We start from the raw sequence: 22,741 nt of genomic DNA, 5'->3' as shown, positions 1-22,741 counted from the left end.
TAGGCACCAGCAACCCCCGCGACCCCATGAGGGATTAAGCAGGTCAGAAAATGGATGGTTAGATGGATGCTGCTTTTATTGTGAAAGGTCCTCTCCGACGTTTTTACCGTAATTAATTGTGGTCTCATGACCTACAAAACTATCTTGACAGTCAGGGAGGAGTCTGGCTTGACGGCAGTCGGAAACTGCGAAAACTAAAGGTTCCGGTAGAGACTGGGTTCTCTGCAGTTCATCTCAGGTTGCAGTCCGAGCAGAGACTCTGGAGAGACGCGCAGTACATCTGAAGCTTGTATTTCAGTAAGAAGGACCTGTCCTCGCTGGTAAAGCTTCCTTGTTTTGTTTATTTGTCGCAGCTGCCCTTACGCACTTTCTAGCGCTAGGATCAAAACAGAGAAAGACAGCTGGGGCGTGACGGGACATGGGATAAAAACCCAGCTCCGATTTTTTAATTTTTTTTGAATTGGCCGCTCCTCCTAAATCCTTTATACAGCCATGCCGACGCAGTGACACACCCCACCATGGGACTTTTTTTTTTTTTCAACTGATAGTTTTTATTTGTTTAGACAATTAGTAGCTGCCTTCTGGCAATTTTAAAAATCTGTCAAAAAGCCACAAACAAATTATTTTGCTCAAAGTGATTTGCTCAAAATATAAAGTGTTTTACAGTCTTTGTCACAGGCTTCAGTCACACAGCATAGCTGCCTACTAATAAAAACTTTCTAACCCCTTTTTTCCTCACAGGTATGATGAACTGCTGTGGTCTGCTTACTGACAAGAAGGAACCAGGTACCTAGATTGTAGGAAACAAATTCAATTTGGTTTAGTTTGGGAAAGCAAACTAACCTTCGTCTTCTCAAGCCAACAGCATGTACTCAGCTGTGTTATTTATTTGTTTATCATTATTTATACAAGTGAAACAGTTTTACTCTTCTTTGTCATTTCTTCCTTGGAAGAAACCAGAAGACTGGTTTCTTCTAATTATTGGTTTATCTATAGCTTTGGTATTTACAGGTACCTGTTGAGTTTTTTTAAACATATTAAAGCACAGAAGAAATTTTTTTAGTGTAATAAGACATACAATCTTTGCATGGTTTATATATGTCTTTTTGGTCCTGCTTCAGTTCCTCTGAAGAGCATTGAAGTTCAGCTGGAGGTGAAGGACCATGTGGCTACAGTGGTCTCCACTCTGAACTACGAGAACAAGGAGGACAAACCACTAGAGGCTGTTTTTGTCTTCCCTCTGCCTGGAGATGCTGCTGTGTGTCATTTCAGTGCTCAGATTGGACAGACACACATTGTAGCTGAGGTGAAGGAGAAACAGCAGGTGAGCTGGACACAGAGACGTCTTCTCTGTGAAGGAGGTGAAACAGTAAAGTGGACATTGCTGACATATTTCATGTGGACTGCAGGCTCGGGAGGAGTATGACGATGCTCTGAGCTCCGGTCAGCAGGCCTTCCTGTTGGAGGAGAGTGATCAGAGTCCAGATATCTTCTCTCTGAGTGTGGGCAGCCTGCCTCCAGGAGAGAGCGCCTCCATCAGGCTGGAGTACGTCACTGAGCTGGCTGTACAGGCTGATGACGGGCTGAGGTTCTGTCTGCCTGCTGTGCTCAACCCTCGGTACCAGCCTCAGGGTGAGAGAACCAAGAGATACCGTGCTGTATTTGCCCCTTACCGCTTTCTTCTGTTTTTGCTTTTTTGTCTGACTTGATCATGTTTCAGATCATTAAACAAATTTTAATACTATAATAATAGTCATTTTAAAGCTGGGTAAATGCAAAAAGCAGCTTCGCTAAACAGAGAAATGCTATCAGAGACAACCTGCTTTATGTGAAAAGGTAACTACCCCCTAAACCTACTAACTAGCTGTGACACCGTTAGAAAAAACTGACCTTATGTTGGCTCCGAGCCGACACAAGGTAGGAAAAGAGAAGGGGGTGTTGCAGTTTATTAACAGACTGTGCAGCTTTGGACTTGTTACAATTAAAGGGAAGCTTACATTAAGGATTTTGGGCTGTTGGGCTAAACCTTACATTATCTTGAGATAGTTCTCACATTTCATCGCAACAGCAGTGCGTGTCCATGTCTGTAGGTAGCCTGTCACTTTATTCACACCATTTTGATCAAAATGCAAACAAAACACCTCCAGGCTCTTTTTGTAATCACAGTGAACTTTGACTCCTTAAGCTCGCCTATACATCGGTATGAGCTGAGCCACACCCATTTTATCACTCTTAAAAAGTAGGTTAGAAATGGTAAATTTTTCGCTTGATGGCTCCAAGGAGGAGGCAGCAATGTTTCTAAAAGATGTTTTAGAATAGAATACTTTTCAGAAATACTTTTGGTTTTACAACACTTTAAATACACAAGATGGTAAATGGCTTGTGCTTTTATAGCGCATATATTTTATATGGCTTGTGCTTTTATCAAGTCTGACAAACCCAAAGTGCTTTAATCTACAGTCAGTCACACATTCACACCCTGACGGTGGTGAGCTATGTTAGTAGCCACAGCTGCTCTGGGGCAGACTGACAGAGGCGAGGCTGCCATACCTCAGCACAACCAACTAAAAATGTAGTTAAATCACAGTTAATATGTGTCTTAACATGGGATTTGCTTTTTAAAGAGGTTTTTACACATGGCTTTGATGTGTACTTTTTCTCTTAAGGAAATCATTTTTTAAAACAGCTTTTTTGTATTTATTTAGTTTTATCTTTATCCAATCTAGATTCTTTTTATGAACTGGAACATTTCTTCACTACTAAATTTCCAGGTAGTGAAGGTCCCAGTGTCCAGGTGACCTCAGTTCCAGCCTCTCTGGTGCCCTACAGTCTGTCCTTCTCTGCCCGAGTGTCCTCTCCTCGTCCAATCTCTAAAGTAGAGTCCAACTGTTCCCTGGAGCCTCTTCAGTACCTCAACGCTGATCAAACTCAGGCCACGGTGGGTAGAGAGCTGATGGTACTATTGGGTGTGTGGTTTAAACAAGAGTAATAACATTCTGTTATTTTTGTTTTTGATTTGTAGGTTAAGTTGGCTGCAGGACACAAGTTTGACAGAGACGTTGAACTGCTGATTTATTACAAAGATGCCCACCAGCCCACTGCTGTGGTGGAGGCAGGACAGGCTTCTGCCAAACCTGGTGAGAACAGATTAGTTAAGATATTGATCATCTGTAGATGTCAGAATATATCAGTAAAATACACGTTTGTTTTCTATTTTCCATCTTCAACATGTTCCAGGCTCTCTGATGGGTGATCCAGTGGTGATGGTGAGCCTGTACCCCGAGTTCCCCCAAGATGTGATGTCCTCACTCGCCTCCTGTGGAGAGTTTGTGTTCTTGCTGGATCGATCAGGAAGTATGGACTGTCCCATGAATGACAGCACACCGCAAGAAACTCGCATTAGCAGTGCAAGGGTATTTATCCAAGTGTTAAAGAGATGGTTAAGATTGTTTAAAAATTGGTTTCTGTTAAAAGTTTATGACAATAACAATTGTTTAGTGCAGAATTTCTTTTAGCATTTCATGCTGAATCAGATTAGTTTTTCATCTAAAAGCTAGTCAGAGCTGGGTCAGGACAAAATCAGACTTTTGCTACACTGTTTTCTAAAAAAAATGCATAATGTTACAACAGGAGGGCAGTGTCAAAAGCATACATCTACTAATTTAATCATGTTATTTTATTTTGTTTTTCCCCGATGTATTGATTGTGGGTTCCTGTTTTAAGATTTTGTTTGGCATCTTCCATTTTGTCTTGTTTTTATTCTTATTTTCTTGTGAACATCATAGATTGTGATGTTCTTAATTATAAAAACTATTGGGAGTCCTGATTTACAATGTAAAAAAAGAAATCTGACTATTCTTGACGTTCTCTGTCCTCCTTTAGGACACTCTGCTGCTGCTGTTGAAGAGCCTACCAATGGGCTGCTACTTCAACATCTACAGCTTTGGATCACAGTTTGAACACATCTTTCCGTGAGTGAAGTCTAACCTTCCTTCAGCTATCACTGCTCAAAAAAGGAAAAATTCTCTTTACTCAAATAATTTTCCTAATATTTACACCGTTATTTTTTTATGGGTTATTGGGTTTGGTTATTATTGGCTCAACATGGTAAAATATTTTTTTTAATATATTGATTTTAATTGTTGTATTTCTTGCATTATGTTTTTTTTATGTCAGTACGAGTGTAGAGTACAGTGAGAAGACCATGGAGGAAGCTCTGAAGAAGGTTGAAAAGATGCAGGATGATCTTGGAGGAACAGAGATTCTTCTGCCTCTCAAACACATTTACGCCCAGCCCTGCATTCCTAAACAGCCTCGACAGGTAAGTTCAACACACACTGGTGTTGCACCAACACTCTTTGTTACACCAGCCATTAGTCAGTTTTAGCTCTTCAAGCTAATGTAAACATTCTGGGTTTTTCGCACAATATAGTAAACCTCCTATTGCTCCACCATTCCAAGAAATTCTCAACAAACCTGTTTTCTTCAAAGCTAATATTTTCACTGCTGTGGTTGCTCTTGACCCATATATATATATATATATATATATATATATATATATATATATATATATATATATATATATATATATTAGGGCTGGGCAAGTTAACGCGTTAATTTCGCGTTAATTCATTAGACTATTAACGGCGATATTTATTTTATCGCGCATTAACGCATGTTGCTCACATGCTTTCAGTCAGTGTCACGGCAGCACTCTGGTGCTCCCCCTCCCCTCTCGTACATGGCTCAGCGGCGCCAGCCAATCAGCACGCAGGCTCAGCCTGGCCCACCCACTCAGCTCTCACACAAACTTAACACACAAACAGCTGAGAGAGACCGCAGCAGCGGAAAAACATGAACAGGGGAAGTAGCACCGTTTGGCTTTATTTTAATACCGTAAATGAAATCAAGCTGTATGTTTTGTAAAAAGCCAGTTCATTTCAGTGGAAACACAACAAATTTATCTAAGCACGTGAAAAAACATGAAAACGTCGAGCCACAGAAACAGAGAGAGGAGACGAAACTTCTGTCATTGCCCCGACAGACCCACAGACATCACTGACTGAGGCGTTTCAGTCCTCCATGGAACATCCAGGTAGATCAGTGGTCATCTTCAGCAGCAGTTCATGTTAACTTTCAAAGTAGATATTATCTATCATATGTTACTGGAGCCCACACATAACATGTAATTAAGACCTTGAAAGAACCCAGTACATATATTAAAAAGTGTTATTTAAGATAGGATAACATTAGCTAATCCTTTTTTTATCCCACGACGGGGAAATTTATAGGATTAAAGCAACAGGCAGGTGCACACAACACAGACAAAATTACATAAGGATTGAAATATATAAGAGGTGGATTAGCGAAAAAACACTGAACATAACATTATTATTATTATTATTATTATTATTATTATTATTAGTGTTATTGTTATTATTATTATTATTTAATTGTAATAATAAAATAAAAACCACAAAACCCAAAAGGTCAACAGTTTCATGATATATCGAGCTTAGGGACTGGCTAATATACAGCAGGTCAAAAAAGGCCATATTTTGGCTGCAGTGCTTGCTGTTCTCTAAGAAGAAAAGATCAACTAGTGCACTAAATTCAATAGATGGGTTGAAAATATCCAGTATAAAATAAGTGCTACAAATGTTACAACACTTTTGTTCATATGGCAGCAGAACATTAAAATAAAAGTGCTCTTTACACTACTTTTGAATTAATTCTTGGAGTTTGCGCATACAATGCGATTAATCATGATTAATCGGGCAAATTATGCGATTAATCGCGATTAAAAATTTTAATCATTGCCCAGCCCTAATATATGTATGTATGTATGTATGTATGATTGTATGTATGTATGTATGTATGTATGTGTATGTGTGTGTGTTGTAAGAGAGAGAAAATTAAAAACACTCTAAATATGCCAAAAAAGAACTCAATAAGATAATTTCAAGTGTTAAATAATATTTTTACCTAATACAAACAACATTTATACATATTTTATATTATCAATTTTAACCAAAAAATAGCAGTGACACCCACAGCGGATGAGCTGAATAAATGACGGGCTGCGTGTAAATCAGTTACAGGGAGGGATCTATTTAAGTGCAGCAGTTTCAGAGAAAAAAAAATACTGTTGCCCATGAAAGATTTATAATACATGTACTTGTAATCTACTGGAAGCTTTGCTCATGCGTGACTCATTTTCAATGGGAAAAAGACTTCATGCTGAGTTTGCTGTTGCAACACTTTGACACCGCCTGCCAGAGCTGTCAAAGCAGGAAGGGCTCACAGGTGATCGTTTGCTAAAGAGACGGTAAACTCAGAGCAATCGGTGCTTTTCCCAGTTGCCAATCTCTCAAACAACACAGGGAAAAAAATGCTAAATCCGTTGCTTTTCACCTTTTAAATAAAAGTCACTAGAGCCGTCTGAAAAGTTGCTAAATAGTTGGCAGCTGTCAGAGTTGATTAAAGTAAGGGAGGCGAACATGTGAGAGCAGATCGTTAGCCCCTCCCTTCAGTCCCCTCGGAGTGCGTTTGTTAAGGTGGAGAAGATCGGCCAAACGATGCTGTTTCGGTTGGCGTCTCCCTAAAAAATTTAGTACAGCCTTAAAAACACCGTTAAGAAGAGGACCAATAATGACATGACAGTTCTCTCGTCAGTCTGTGAGAACTATGTTGGAGCACCGGGGCCGTTTTGATACCACGTTTCAGCTCCCATCCCTAATCGTAACAGTCTTATCTGGTTGTTCAGCCTAGTAGCCTAGTAACCTGTTCCACTCCTACACATCCAAGAAATCCTAGACAAACCTGTTTTCTTCAGAGCTTATTGCTCATACCTGTGGTTTTTCACCACTTGTGTTATTAAAACCTCTGAGATATTTTCCTGAAGACATTGAGCTCCTGTTTGAATCTGACATTGTCTAACTTTATGTGGTTTCTCCTCCCTCAGCTGTTTATCTTCACTGATGGAGAAGTGGGAAACACCAAAGAAGTTACTGATCTTGTTAAGATGAATGCGGGCACCCACAGGTGAAACCTTTAACACTCGGGTTCCCAGCCTGGGTCATTTTCTGATGTTGATGTGAGCTTGAAATCAAACTCTTGTATCGTAGGTGTTTCTCTTTTGGGATTGGAGAAGGAGCCAGCTCTGCTCTCATCAACGGGATGGCCAAAGAGGGAGGAGGTCACGCTCAGTTCATCACTGGGACTGACAGGATGCAACCAAAAGTAAGAACACTATATGCCTGAAAATTCACCACCACATTAAAACGTGATTAGAATAAAAATACTAATTTCACATCTGTTGTTTAAACCACAGGTGATGCAGTCTCTCAGGTTTGCTCTGCAGCCAGCTGTGGGGGACATTTCTGTCTCTTGGGATTTACCAAAGGGAGTGTCCTCCACCATTCTGTCTCCACCCATTACAGCTATGTTTCAGGGACAGAGGTCACTGATTTATGCTCAACTCACTGGACAGGTAGGGGCACTGCTGATACTATTTCCTGCTTAAGCAACATTGTATCTTAATTGTTGAGATTTAAAATATATCAGTCATTATTTAATTTGTTTTTATTGTTAATTTTCAGTGTTCAGAGGCAACAGATGGCTGTGTGACGGTGAAGTACAGCCTGGCAGGTCATCCCTCTCAGAACCAGCTGCACTTCAATCTCAAACCTGCTGGTGACACTGGGTAAAACAGCTTAGATAATCTTTTTAAATGCAAGAACTACTGTATGTTGGGCTTAGGTCATATGATTGACACAGAAACCATGTAGTATTTTTAATGTTTGCTTGTTGCTCAAAAACCTTCAAATTTAAAGTCTTTGTCTCGTGTAACATGAGATAATGAACGTTTTATTTAAGATAAACACAGTGGAGAAAGTCATTCAGTTGCTTTAGGTTCTTTTGTAGAGTGGCTGGATGTGATGATTCCTTCTGTAAGAGTCTGGGTTTTGGGACATGGTATGCTTCTTCACTGGCAGAAAATTTGTGACAGCTGGTGTGTGGGGTCAATAATCACCAACTAGATGATAGTACTAGATGCACACACGGCTTTGGCTGTGGAATTCAACTCTTGGTGATGGATCAGACTTTCTCCTACTCTGGAGATACCAAAAGGTTAGCAGCATCGGGTGCAAGGCCCTGACTAAGCACTTCAGTGTTTTAGTTCTCCGCAGAAATTCAGAGTACTTGAGTTTCAAGAAAGGAATGTTTTGACACATGTCTGTGTTTAAGCATCTAACAGCATTTCAAAAGACCCGATCTGTTAATGAGTGTCTGTATGGTGTCCTGGAAAGGGTCCTTTTTGAGGCTGTCCCCGAGCAGGAGACCTCAGATTTGATGTGATTCCTTCAAGAGTTGTGATTGGAAAGAATTGGCTCCTTGTTGTGAGTCTGAATAGAAACTGTTTTAATGTATTAAGTGGGGTAGAGCTGTGAATGATTACTGCCTGATATTGAATTAAATCAGGTGCTGGTGGGCTGGCAGGTAGATTATGGAAACCTGATGATCAGTGCAGAAAACACCAGGGCAACTATCTGCACTTCCTGAGCAACACTATCCTCTCAATCGCCAGGAACTCCACATACATCTGCAGGAACTCTAATCTTTACGAGAACAAATCCTTGGACCACTGGCTTGTTAGACTTGTTGGTTGCCCTTTGTCTTTAACAAGGATTGATGTCCAACTCACAAAGCTATTCTCGTGAATAATAATAATATTCTGATTAATAAAATCAGTTAAATTTCTTGTTTTAAATAGTCCTTGTTAACAAACATTTTTATCTACAGGCCATTTTTGTTGCTTCTGGTTCATGCAAGGAATAGTCCAAATTCAGAGGAATGTATGAGGAAAAAAGTATACAATGAGAGGAAGTTTTATTTTACAGTATCTTCAACAAAATCGTTTGATTTTGCACATGCCTCCATCTTAGATTTCTCTCCTTCCTGTCTGCAGATTAACAGTTCACAGGCTGGCTGCTCGCACTGTGATTCGCTGCCTGGAGTCTGAAAGCACACACATTGAACAGGAAGATGGAGAAGTGAAGAAGAAGAAGGTGGTGGAGCTCAGTGTCCAATCAGGAGTGAGCAGTTCCTTCACTGCCTTCATTGCTGTTAACAAAGATGATGGCAAAGCAGTTCAAGGACCTCTGGAGCGTAGGAATATCCCAACACCTTTCTATCAAAGTGAGTGATTTTTTTTCTTTTTCTTTTAAACATTTAGCGTTTACAAGCTAATTTTATACATCCTTTGTTAAATACAGTTAGGTGACAGAAAGTAGGCTACTATTTCATGTTTTATGAAATAAATCTATGCATATACCTACAGAATTCTAAGGTATAAACTAAGTGAATATTGGAATAACACAAAAAGGACAAGTTCACAAAATATAATTTTTTTTGACAGATATATTTGTTTGTGTTCCTCGCTCAAAATTGCTGTAAGGTAAAACTTTACGACATAAAACTCAGAATCAAGCTAATTAATTAGTTATATTACGGAGAACCATCCACCTGATATTTATTTTCCAAGTCTTGCTGATGCACACTATTTGCATAGCTTTGACTTTCCTTATTTTGCCTTATATTACAAGAGTAATAAACTGCAGTGGCAGGGTGTCACCATCTTTACGATTAATCGCCGGAAGGATCTAGCTGCAGCTCCTTGGACTCGAGGGGAGTTTTGACATGAACACACTGCTTTTTTAGTGATTACCCAAGGGTGATGAGAAACGAGAAGGTTTCTCTCCGAAGGTGCGACAACATTAATATTAAGGACCACTATGAACAGTGTGGTTAAAACCAAAATATAACTTTACTATTTAAGAAACATATTTGCAACCATATCTGCTCAACAGCAGAAATGGTTGCAGACATTTTTACCAAACCTGCCACAAAGTTGAAACATGGAAAATGTATGCGTTCTATGTTTGAAATGGAAAACAGCTGGTTTTAAATGGAACTGAAAAAAGGAAGAAAAAAAAGCTGTTGAATAAGAAGTGTACAGTGAAAGAGCAAGTGGGGGTGTTAACGTGTATTTTTCTGACGTCATTTGTGTGCAAGACTATAAATTGTGGAAAATGCGCAGTGTTGTTGTGTGTACCAAAATAAGAGAGGTGACGTGTCCCTCGTGGCGGCTGAACTCAATAATGCAGTAGTGTGTGAAGTTGTTCTCTGAATTTTCCCTGCCCTTACAATAACAGTGGCAACAATAATCAGCCATTCCTAATTGCACAACAGAATTAAGTTCCAACTCACATAAAGAGGTCTCCAGCAGCCCAGAAAATATAAATATATTCCCACATACTATTAGACTTTTAATCTTTAGTAATTTAGAAGGTGTAACTAATTTCAACAGTATCTTGGTGTTCAAACCCTGAACTCATGTTGATAAAAGTAGACCAGTCCAACTCTGAATTTGACATTAGAGGCCAGTTCAGACTTAATTTCAGACCTAACTTCAAACTTGCATGATGAGGTCTTCAGCTGCTCAGAAAACATAAGTATATTCCCACAGACTAATATACTTTTAATCTTTACTAATATATTCAGTAATGTGTTTGTAAACTCTGACTCTGTGTCTGAAAGCAGCTATGAGATAGGATTAAATGCTGCAGTCTCACAATTTTTTTATTTTTTTTAATATCTCTTCTGGTCTAGTGTGCGGGATGGCTACACCTCAATTTGCACCTATGGGTAAGAAAAGCACTTTATGAAGAAATACAGGCACTGAAAAGCATGATCACCATATAATTAGATCCTTTTTACCATCAATAATAATTAACTATAAATCTCAAATGACTTTTGGCACAAATGAAAAAAATATATAATGCAAAGTCAGATGATTTGCTGCACCGCCACAGGACTGACTGGTAGTTGTCATTAAATTGTTCAAACCAATGGCATGTATTGCATTTTTAACTTATTGTTCACAATAGATGGGTCTATTAAGTTATTACAGAAGCAGGTTTGTGTACATTAATGCTCAGATGCCAGGACAGTAAATCATTTTGGGATAATTAATTACAGCTGCAGACTTTCACATTTTATTTGAACAGTTTCAAATAAAATGTAAGTTTGTAATGAAGCTGCAAAAAATAGTCTTAAGTTAGGGCTAAGTCTCATTGTTCACACATAATGTTTACCGTTGTACCAGGTTGCATTTGTGTAAATCCATTGGAAAACGTAAGCAAAACAGATTGTTGCTTCAGTGATTTCAATATTTTAAATTTCTGCTTTTATATTTTTTGCACTACGATGTTTCAGCTTACAATCTGTATTGAATCTCTTACCCTCTGCATCAAGGACCAAATATTTTACTCATCAAGGACCAAATTGGAAAATATTTCACACTTGCATGGTGAGGTCTCCAGCTGCTCAGAAAACACAAGTATATTCCCACACACTACTTTTAATCACAACTAATAGAGAAGGTGTAACTTCTCTACAAGCAGCAGCAGCAGTTCTCTTGGTGTTTAAACTCCTGAACTCATGTTGATAAAAGCAGACCAGACCAACTCTACAGTGAGCATTAGAGGTCAGGTCAGATCTAAACGGGACTTGAATCCATACTGAGTGCATTTACATTGGTATTCAGTTATGTATTTGTCAACTCGAAGAGTCTGAAAGCAGTTATGGGATGACATGTTGCACTTTCACTATTTTTTTTATTTCTCTTCTGATCTAGCGTGCATGGTGGCTTATTCTGCACCTATGGGTAAGTAAAGTTCTGCAGATGAATCACTTTATGAAGAAATAATCACTGCCACAGAAAAACATGATCACTATATAATTATATCCTTTTACCACAAATCTTGAATGAAATTTAGTGCAAATGAAGCAGAAATAAAACTGAGCCTAAGATAAAGATGAGTTCTCCACACAATTCAGGAACAAAGTTGTTGAGAAGTACAAGTCAGGGTGAACCCAAAAAAAATCCAATTATTTCATGCTACCCCAGAGCACCACCAAATTCATCATCTTCAAATGAAACACGTGGTACCACAACAAACCTGCCAAGAGGCTGCCCACCAAAACTTACAGACCAGGCAAAGAGTGCATTAATCAGAGAGGGAAGAAAGAGACCAAAGGTAACCCTGTAGGAGCTGCTGATCTGTCCGTGGGACCACAATAACCATACACTCCATAGAGCTTTATGAAAAAAGGGGCCAGAAAAAAACATTACTTAGTGTTAAAAATTAAAAGGTTTGTTTGGAGTTTACCAAAAGGGGCCATAGGTGACTCCCCAATATCATGGAAGAAGGTGCTTTGGTCAGGTGAGACTAAGGTTGGATTTTCAACCAACAAGGAAAACAATGTGTGTGACAAAAGCTCAACACATCCTATCACCCATAAGAACACCATCCCTACAGTGGTGGCAGCATCAGGCAGTGGGGATGTTTTTCAGCAGCAGGGACTGGGAAATTGGTTTGAGTCAAAGGAAGATGGATAGTGCTAAATCCAGGGATATTCATAAGTAAAACCTGTCAGTCTGCCTGTGATGACAAGGACAGAGGTTACCTAACATTAGCTACGTTTACATGGGCAAATGTAATGAGAATAAAGGGCCGATCGGAATAAAAAAGCATAATTTAAAGCCAATCAGAATATTGTGATCAGATTAAGCTCAATCGGTATCAAATTGTAATCCGAATGAGAGGGGTGGTTTATGCTGATTGATAATCCACTCAACGTGCAAGTAAACACTTGTCAGGCTCAAGTTATTCCAAAGGTGGTAAACTGACCTAAGTGTGCATGTCCCACCGACGTAAAATGATGTATTTTCACATTGGCGAATGGCGGAAATACATCGGGAAGCAAAACTATTGGGGCTCCACGTAAACTGTTCTGCTAAAAAAAAAAAAAAAATAGCCCAAAATTGTTGCTTCCTCTATAAAGTAGTTAGAACATCGTGCAAGTCCAGCCCGGGTGCACGGAAGACAAATGGATTCAATTTAGGGCTGGGCAAGTTAACGCGTTAATTTCGCGTTAATTCATTACACTATTAACGGCGATATTTATTTTATCGCGCATTAACTCATGTTGCTCACATGCTTTCAGTCAGTGTCAGTCAGCAGGCGCGCTGACTGCAGCGCGCTGTCACGGCAGCACTCTCCCGCTTCCCCTCCCCTCTCGTACATGGCTCAGCGGCGTCAGCCAATCAGCACGCAGGCTCAGCCTGGCCCGCCCACTCAGCTCTCACACTAACTTAGCAAAGAAACAACTGAGAGAGACCGCAGCAGCGAAAAAACATGAACAGAGGAAGTAGCACCGTTTGGCTTTATTTTAATACCGTAAATGAAATCAAGCTGTATGTTTTGTAAAAAGCCGGTTCATTTCAGTGGAAACACAACAAATTTATCTAAGCACGTGAAAAACCATGAAAACGTCGAGCCCCAGAAACGGAGAGAGGAGACGAAACTTCTCTCACTGCCCCGACAGACCCACAGACGTCTCTGACTGAGGCGTTTCAGTCCTCCAGGGAACATCCAGGTAGATCAGTGGATGGATGGATGGATGGATGGATGGATGGATGGATGGATGTTACTGGAGCCCACACATAACATGTAATTAAGACCTTGAAAGAACCCAGTACATATATTAAAAAGTGTTATTTAAGATAAGATAACATTAGCTAATCCTTTTTTTATCCCACGACGGGGAAATTTATAGGATTAAAGCAACAGGCAGGTGCACACAACACAGACAAAATTACATAAGGATTGAAATATATAAGAGGTGGATTAGCGAAAAAACACTGAACATAACATTATTATTATTATTATTATTATTATTATTATTATTATTTAATTGTAATAATAAAATAAAAACCACAAAACCCAAAAGGTCAACAGTTTCATGATACATCAAGCTTAGGGACTGGCTAATATACAGCAGGTCAAAAAAGGCCATATTTTGGCTGCAGTGCTTGCTGTTCTCTTATGAAGAAAAGATCAAGTAGTGCACTAAATTCAATAGATGGGTTGAAAATATCCAGTATAAAATAAGTGCTACAAATGTTACAACACTTTTGTTCATATGGCAGCAGAACATTAAAATAAAAGTGCTCTTTACACTACTTTTGAATTCATTCTTGGAGTTTGTAAATACAATGCGATTAATCGCGATTAATCGCGATTAATCAGGGCGATTAATCGCGATTAAATATTTTAATCGTTGCCCAGCCCTAGGATTCATATATCACTGCTTTGTTTACTATTTTTGTTGTTTAGCAAAGTTGGAAGTACTTCTTCTATGTTCTTTTTTTTTTATAGAGGATTTTGATAACTGTGCATGTCAGAGTGACTATATTCTGAATACAGCAAGGTGCATATACATGCACATTGCGGTAGGATTAATTGATTGTGTGTCCATATAAACGGTACAATCCGGTCATTTAATCCAAATACATTTTAATCCAATTGTGAAATTTTGTGTGTGCAAATATAGCATTCTGCTTAAGCAATTGTGCTTAAGCAACAGCAACAATTAGTTTAAGGGGAACATTTAAATGTGTTGAAATGGCTTAGTCAAAGTCCAGACCTCAATCCAATTGCGCTTCTCTGGTCACACGTCAGGGCAGTTTATAAGTCAAAAGAGGGAAACTGTGGCAAGCTCATTTTGGACCTTTTTTTGAAGGGTGGACAAGTGAGGCAATTATGCACACTCAAGTGTGCATAATTGATTGTTATTTAGTCCCATATTTTTTATTTTATGTTTGATTTATTTGTTTGCTTCTCTATAAGAACAAAAATAGTACAATTTCAAAGTTGTATGCAGGATACGTTGTGAAGCAAAAATACAAAGGTGAAAAATGAAAAATGCTAAGGGATCACTACTTTTGAATAGACACTGTATGTGGTCAAAGCCACAGGGTTGGCTAAGAAAGGCATTCACAAAAAGGTCTTTCATTTTTTTCACAATAAATAAATACATTTTAAGTCCATATCATCCGTCACTGACATTCAGAGTTGCATCATTGAACTTTAATATTTTACTTTTCATAAAAAACTAACCAGGTTTACTGACTTACAACTACGCCCATTACTGGTTGCACCAGACAGTGAAATCTGACACAAACAAGATCTCAGATACAAGACATGATCCATTTTCTAGTATTCCATTCACTGACCTTTTTCAGGATATCCCAACAGGTTGTTTTAGGGTCATGTTTTATTCAGCAGTAGAAGTAATGAGGTTTAACAATGCTCTGTATAGAATGAATATACAGACAGACTGTTGGGTTGTATGACAGGTACAAACAGAACCGTTACAGTTATTAAATAGTCTTGTTTTTTTTTTTTTTTTTTTTTTTTATGATTTAATGTCCATGGGTTTTAAAGGTTATTTGAGATCAAATGGTTAGCTAAATACTAAATAAGCTAAAATCAAACAGTGAATCATTACATTGATGGTACTAAAGTACTGGACAGGGACTTTTGGGTTTTATATGTATAGTAGAGACACCTGTATCTATAAGCCTTTATTCTACTCTTGACCTTTAGTTTTTTTAGGAACTTTGCAGATTTTTTTAAAGGTAAAAAACTATATATGTAGTCATATTGAACTTTGAATTAAAGAATGTTTTAATTTGATGAGTGCTCTGTAAATTGACTGTCCTAGTTGGTATTAATTTTAAGGTGCGTAAGAGGTAGTAAGAATTTTTTATTATGGGAAAATTTTCTACTTAAACTGTGCAACTGAACATTTTAGGTTGTTTACCTCTAATGCTCATTTTGTTTCATTTTGTCAGCAGCTGATTATTTGTGCAGTGTCGGTGAAGTTTACGATTGTTCAAACATGGTAGAACCAGGTAAGTATACCCGTAAAACACCATTCATACGTTAATTCATACGTTGGATGGCTGATTCCTTTTTCCAACACTCATTGGGTGAAAGTGGGGTGTACTATGGAGATATACAGGAAGGACAACCATGCAAGCTTATACCTAAGGGCAGTTTGAGAGTACAGTAACTAATTAACCTAAAAGTCATGTTTTTGGAGTGTTCAAGGAAGCCAGAAGACCCAAACAGTTTTTGCACACCTCAGCTTATCATACCGTTTTTTTTCCAGCACTGAGAAATATCGGAACTAATTGTTCCCTCCCCTTGTGTAGTTCTGGTGATGGGAACAGTAAATGAAGTGGACTACATGGTTTATATGGTTACATGGTTGACCAGCAACTCTAATGTATTTAGGTCCATGTCTATTCAGTGCTTTTAAAACTAAGATTTAAAAAGATATTTCATTTTATCCTTTGAATCGGGAACCAATTCAATTTTATTTATATAGCGATAAGCGATATGACATGCGGCTAAACATGTCATCACTGGTTAGATCAGGCAGGGGACCGGAGAAAATTACAGAGTCCGACATTGTTTTAGCAAACTTACACACTGAAGCAACACCAACTTTAGTGACCTCGGATCGGCGTGACCCCTTTGCTAGACCTCCGCGCTTGCAAAGGGGCGGCTATCAGCTGGTTTTTCAACAGCACAGAGCTGTGTCTACAATTCTGACACCCTCGCATCCAAAGCTACAAAAACACTATATTTATTACAAGTACCATTATCACTAAAGGAGGCAGAGGAATAACTAAACATCTGACACAGAGAGCAGGAGATAGGGGGAGACTTAGACAGAGATGGAGAAGCTGAAGTAATAGTAGGAGAAGGAGCCATTGTGGAGCTAAAGCTAGGCTAGGCTAAAGCTGGGCTAGCACCCTTTTACCACGGCAAAAAAAGCAAACCGGGTGAAACACAAGGAGTTCCCAAGCGCGATGTGCAGCAACAGAGAATGTTTTAAAAGTGCTTATGTGTTAGAAACAAATGTTACAGCAAAGAGATTAAAGATAAAAGCAGACCTCTCAACTTTTATCAAAAGTTAAGAGTGAGATTATGCTAATTTTGGGTGTGGCTTGTTTGGGGGCGGGGCTAACTGGACCCTGGAAGAGCCGGTGAAGTCTTAACTCCATCTCATTTTTATCCCACCAGATATTGAATTAGACATGTATTACTTTTGTTAAAAAGAGAAAGAGACGTATTAATACTTAATTGTTCAGTTAATGGATTAAAACATAAAAAAATACACAATTGTTCAAATAATACTGAATAAAGTAAAGTAGTTTTAAGTTATTGACCAAAATATTACACTGTTACACATTCATCTATGGGTTGTTTATCATTGTAGTTCTATAACCTGATTGGTGGATCAGGCTGAGTTTCATCCAGCCTTTATGATCAACATTTTTCCCTCAGCAGCAACACTGAAGCACACGGAGGTTCCTGCTGCGTCTTTACGCATGATCCAGCTGGTGATGTCTCCCTCTTTTCAGCTCAATGCACTTCTAGACGGTTACAGTTTATAACCATTATCATCCCCTTTCACAGCGACAGGTTTCTCATCTCAGTCGCAGCGCTGACAAGTCAAATCTCTATTGCTCTCGTCAGTGCGCTCTGGGCGGTGGTGCACTGCGTGCGAGGGATAAACAGTGGGGAAAATGCATAACTAAATACTGTAAAGGGCTCCTATAAAGGGAACAGGGGTACTGACAGGTCTGAGATGAAGCCCCTGATGTTACAAGTTCTTTAAAATGACCCTTAAAAGTGTGCACCTGAATTAAAGCGCAAGGCAGCAGCCCACCGAAGCGCCACTGATTCTGTTGTTAACAAAAGAGCATGAAACACAGCTAGTAACTCTCCTATTGACTTTAACTGGCAAACGTTGCTACCGATGTGAGGACATTAAACGTAGTGATTCACGTTTTGAATGGTGAACAGTGATAAAAGCACCTGCTCCGAGGGAAAGGAGGGGGGGAGAGGAGCAAGCGCCGAGGCACAGAAATACGGTGCATGTAGTTTAAAAATGCAGAATTAATAAAAACGAAACTTATAAACAGACTAAGTGGCTTTTAAAAAACTGTTTTATGATCCTGCGCGCAGCCATGGAGCAGCTCCACCCCCTCCCCTCCACTCCTGCATACGTGGTACAGGACCTTACCGGCTTACTTTCACCACTGTTAAGACTAAAATTATTCATAACTCTGATCACTCTTCCTGCTGCTCTGTTAAAAAGAACTGCAGCAGGAATTACTGATGGCCACAAGCTGTGAAAGAAGCCGAAACAGCTCAGCAGAAGGCGGAGTTTTGTCGTCCGCAGCCCAGATGGGCTTTGTTTGTTGCCATGTTTGCGTGTGAAATGGCATGTGTTGCGTGTGAGCGTGTGAAGTCAGTGAAATGCGTGTGTCACACGGTCAATGCGTGAGAGTTGAGAGCCCTGATAAAAGCGAGAGAATCTGGAGCAACAGACCGTTGCTTACACCGTGACAACAGGAAGTGACACAATACGCCTTACCGCAAACAGGAAGTGACGATCTCCAGTCACTTTCAGTGCAACTGTTATTATTTTTTCCATCCATGTGCACTACAGCTGCACAATTGATTTTGTACAGGGAATATTGTAATAATCTAACCGACCAAAAATAAAACTAATTACCATTTTCTTTTTTTCCTGTTTTCATCAGAAACTTTTTAGTCTAGCAATGATTATAAGTTGGTGGTAAACTAATTTGGTTGTTAAAATTCAGGTCTGAGTTGATGATACCGCTTAGGTTTATATTTTGTCTCTTTGCTTGCTGTGTGTTTTTTAGCCAAGTAAAATCAAGTTGAATTCTTAAATTTACCCTAACATTTGTGTAAAAATACAAAACAATGGCAATTTTTTTTTCTTTTAGGCTACCCAACAGGCCAAACATTTCTTTAGATGTTGCAAGACTTCATAATCTAATCTAGTGGATAGGGCTGGACGATATAGAATAAAAGCATATTGCTAAAATACAAATCATATTGATATCGATAATTGTAAAAATGTATATTAAGCACTGCCCTGTACATTTTATGCTGTTGCTAAATGACTTATTTTTAGATAAAGAACACTGAATTCAAACTCAACCTTTCATTCAACAAACCTTTACCAAAACTGTATGAGGTCAGGTCAGACCTAAATGGGATTTTGAATCCATACTCACGGCATTTAGATAGGTATTCAGTGATGTGGTTGTAAACTCAGAAGTGTCTGAAAGCAGCTATGAGATGTGATGAAATGTTGCAGTCTCACTACTTTTGTTTTATGTCTTTTATGATCTAGTGATAGGGATGGCTGCACCTCGTATTGCCTCAGCGGATATAGGTAAGTAAAACTCTAAAGAAAAATGACTTTATAAAGAAATACTCACTGCCACAGTAAACATGATCACTATATAATTATATCCTTTTTACCATTGATAATAAATAACTACAAACCTTAAATGACATTTGGTGCAAAGGAAGAAGAAATAAAACTGAGCCACAGATCAAGATGATTTCTTCACAAAATTCAGGAACAAAGTTGTTGAGAAGTACAAGTGTTATAATCAACTGTATCAAATGCAGCACCGAGTCCCGGTGAAACCAAGACAGAATCTTTGGAGGTTAGGACCTATGATACAAAAACAGTGCAGTATCCCTGGAGGAATGATTAAAGTGTGGATTATCTGTAAGCACAGACGGCTTCAAAACGCTTCTGGAGCTACCAGGCAGGGATGTAACAAAATTACCAGAGAAGGAAACCGTACCATTCATGTAATGACAGGACCTGGTTGATGAGAGTTTTTGGGTAGAGACATTGTGAGGGATAAGTTAACCTGTTAATAACAGTAAATGAGGTTCATTATTATATTTCTAAGTTCATCAGGAAATCAGTGACTGGCTTCCACCTTCCTGCACAATATATTAACAATTGTCATCAGTATGTATATTATCACAATAACAAAAGATGCTACATTTGGTAGGATTATTATATTTCCAGTGCCATGAATGCAAATTCTATATGCCATTAAAATATCTGGCCCATTGGGTAGATTTACCCTGTCCACAATGTCTACATTTGATGTCTGTTTTAGTGGCGTGCGCATGTCTGTGAAAGAAAAGAAGGATGATAGTTAATATAATGTGGGTTAATTATGTTGTTGCAATGCTCTGTAACAGTATCCCAATGACTTGTTTTTCTGTGAGTGGGATGAACAGTGAGTCAGAGTGACTAAACTAACTTTGGTTTCATTATCAGACAGCAGCAGTCAAAGCTATCATGATTTGAATTGACCTTTTTCTTTGTCACCTGTCAAATGGTCACACAGATTTTTCTGTATATGAGGAGATGCAATACGGTGAGGAAGAATACGCTGCGCCTGAATTCCCACCACCCCGCAAAGACCCTCTGCTGCGGCTGGTGTCCCTGCAGAAGGCATCTGGCTGCTGGCTGCTTGATGCAGATCTGGCTGCAGCTCTGGGAAAGACCAGTGAAGAGGTGGAAAAGGCAAAACCAGCATCAGTGGGTCACTCTCAAAACTAATATTTAATATAGTATAATGATAGTTATTTTAAAGAATTTTCACATTAAAAAATGGCATCGGCGTCGGCCGCGGTCACGGCTTGGCGAGGCGGCGCAGTGGCCGCCTCGCCAAGATAGCGCTGCGGGAAGCTTGATGTTCATACCTTCACTGTGTTAGTCATTGTTTGTACTGCCGTTTTTTCCACTTTTCGTTGCGTTCGCCTGTCTGCTAAACTCAAACTACCGCGCCTGGCTTCACGGAGAAACCAGAACAGCTGAGCATCTTTACAACAGTGCACTTTTACTTTCGCCCTCTGGGGGGAGCCTCGCTGGAAAATCAACCCTGGTTGCATAGTATACCTTTAAAGGCATACAATGCAAAATTTTTCAGTTAATTAATGTGTTCCATACCGTTTTGGATGATTAAATGAGTCATTTCAGGTCGAACAAAGGTTTTCTCGGCCGCCCTGGTGGTCTGTGGGGGAAATACCGCACTTGCAATTGCAGGAGCCCTCGGCCCGCACACACAGGCTCAGAAGTCTTGTGCAAGACCGCGAGAGTCGGTCTTGCTTTATGGCGAGAACTCCATGTGTTTTTGCCCTGCTATTCATTATATGCACGCGCGGAAGCAACAACAAAGAACCGCAAGTTTTTTTATTTTTATTTTATTATAATTTATTTTATTTTTTATTTTTTGAATGTTGGCGAGGCGGTAGCGCGAGTTTGCCGAGGCGGCCGCCTCGCCAAGATAGCGCTGCGGGAAACCCTGATGTTCATATTGTCACTGTGTTAGTCATTGTTTGTACTGCCATTTTTTTTTTTTTTTTTTTTGTTTTCGTTGCGTTCGCCTGTCTGCTAAGCTCAAAACAACCGCGCCTGGCTTGACAGAGAAACCAGAACAGCTGAGCATCTTTATGACAGTGCACTTTTACTTTCGCCCTCTGGGGGGAGCCTCGCTGGAAAATCAACCCCGGTTGCATAGTATACCTTTAATACCTGCTTAATAATGTTGAGGTTTGCAATCAGGGGAGTTTTTGATTATTTCAAGTGGTTAAAAGGCAAGATGCAGGAAAACCAACAGGCACTCATCCACTCACAGCTGAGCAAAACTTGGAAGTCAATTAGCAAACCATCCATGGTTTTGCTGCCATAGAGAACCCACACAGGCTTGAAGAGGACATGTAAAATCCACACACAAAGGCCCAAAGGATTTGAACCCAGGACTTTTTTTCTGTGAGGTAATCAAACCAACTACCATGTTTCAGTGGCAAACCTGAAATAATTTAATATTAAGTTAATCAAGTAAACATCAAACATATGAAACATGCATAGTAATCTTTACTACACATTTTCTGACATAGGGTTTTAACACATATTACCATACCTAAAATAAAATTAATAACATAATTTATAATTTTTTTATAAAATACCTTATTGTGGTATTGTACTTAAATAAGCAGTGTTGTCACTCTTTCATACAGTAAGGACAAACATTAATAGAAGTTAGCTGGTGACATTAGTAGGATTTAATAAAGTGGCTAAAAGAACTTGCAATATCAAGTAACCTTGACTTCTGTGTGTGTGTGTGTGTGTGTGTGTGTGTGTGTGTGTGTGTGTGTGTGTGTGTGTGTGTGTGTGTGTGTGTGTGTGTGTGTGTGTGTGTGTGTGTGTGTGTAGGTCAGCAGTGAAGTGTGGGCCTCCATTCTGGCTCTAATCTGGCTTCATGGTTTTAAGATGGATGCAAAGGAGGAGTGGGAGCTCCTGACTCTGAAGACTGCATCCTGGATCAAAGCTCAGAATGGTAATACACATAATCTGCAGGGAACTGTTGTTTTAACCAGTGTATATTGAAAACGGAAGTTAAAAAGTGATCCGATTTTATTTCTTCCTCCCTTCAGCTCCATGTGTGTCAGAGTGTGTTGATGCTGGGAACACGCTGTTGGGTTGCAGCGTGAAGAAAGAAGATCTGGGGATCTGAGGTGTTCCCTGAACAGGCTTCAGTTGTGCTATGGAAGCACCTAAGTGCAGGAAAGAAAACTAATAGGCTGTTGATTGATCAAGAGACGCAGATTTAGTGTTTCTACAAGCTTAAAATTGCATTTTCTTGCTGCTACATCTACACATGTACCTGCCAGCGTGCCTTGTAATGTTTACACTGTCCCATGAAAAATGTTTTTTGCTTTAAAACTTTCGAAATGTATGCATTTTAACCAGTTTTACTGAAAAAGACATGCAAATAAATAAAGACCTGCAAATGATTGCCCCTCAGTTCTTCAGTGATTCTCTTAATAACTTCCTAGTCTTCCTGAACATCTGTCATAAAATCTTGACTTTTCTATTATTGTTTTAAAACTCACCTGTT

At 39.2% G+C, this 22,741-nt stretch overlaps 1 protein-coding gene across 4 annotated transcripts; it reads left to right on the top strand.

The window, feature by feature from the left end:
• Positions 1-160: 160 nt before the first annotated feature.
• LOC105940326 (von Willebrand factor A domain-containing protein 5A) lies at positions 161-22,647 on the top strand. Of its 4 annotated transcripts, none has more exons than XM_036132543.1 (21): positions 161-320; positions 742-786; positions 1,122-1,324; positions 1,410-1,632; positions 2,772-2,938; positions 3,023-3,137; positions 3,238-3,413; positions 3,883-3,971; positions 4,177-4,321; positions 6,965-7,044; positions 7,128-7,242; positions 7,334-7,492; positions 7,602-7,705; positions 8,972-9,201; positions 10,675-10,710; positions 11,702-11,731; positions 15,770-15,826; positions 19,159-19,200; positions 20,186-20,379; positions 22,057-22,180; positions 22,278-22,647. In XM_036132543.1, exons 2-21 carry the CDS (start codon positions 744-746, stop codon positions 22,355-22,357), a joined length of 2,412 nt encoding a protein of 803 aa, XP_035988436.1. In that variant the 5' UTR covers positions 161-320; positions 742-743; the 3' UTR covers positions 22,358-22,647. The 4 variants fall into 4 exon arrangements, with proteins under 4 accessions (XP_035988436.1, XP_035988440.1, XP_035988439.1 ...); XM_036132542.1 differs by having other exon boundaries at positions 162-320; positions 15,767-15,826; XM_036132547.1 differs by lacking the exon at positions 11,702-11,731.
• The last annotated feature ends 94 nt before the right edge of the window (positions 22,648-22,741 follow it).

The sequence above is a fragment of the Fundulus heteroclitus genome, unplaced genomic scaffold, assembly GCF_011125445.2.
Source record: "Fundulus heteroclitus isolate FHET01 unplaced genomic scaffold, MU-UCD_Fhet_4.1 scaffold_521, whole genome shotgun sequence".
NCBI lineage: Eukaryota > Metazoa > Chordata > Actinopteri > Cyprinodontiformes > Fundulidae > Fundulus > Fundulus heteroclitus.
This window is presented reverse-complemented; position numbering and strand designations above follow the sequence as displayed.

Coding starts and splice junctions, on each gene's coding strand:
- LOC105940326 (XM_036132542.1), top strand. CDS start 744: ATGATGAACTGCTGTGGTCTGCTTACTGACAAGAAGGAACCAG. Junction 2,939..3,022: donor CTGATCAAACTCAGGCCACG/GTGGGTAGAGAG, acceptor TTTGATTTGTAG/GTTAAGTTGGCTGCAGGACA. Junction 9,202..10,674: donor CCCAACACCTTTCTATCAAA/GTGAGTGATTTT, acceptor CTTCTGGTCTAG/TGTGCGGGATGGCTACACCT.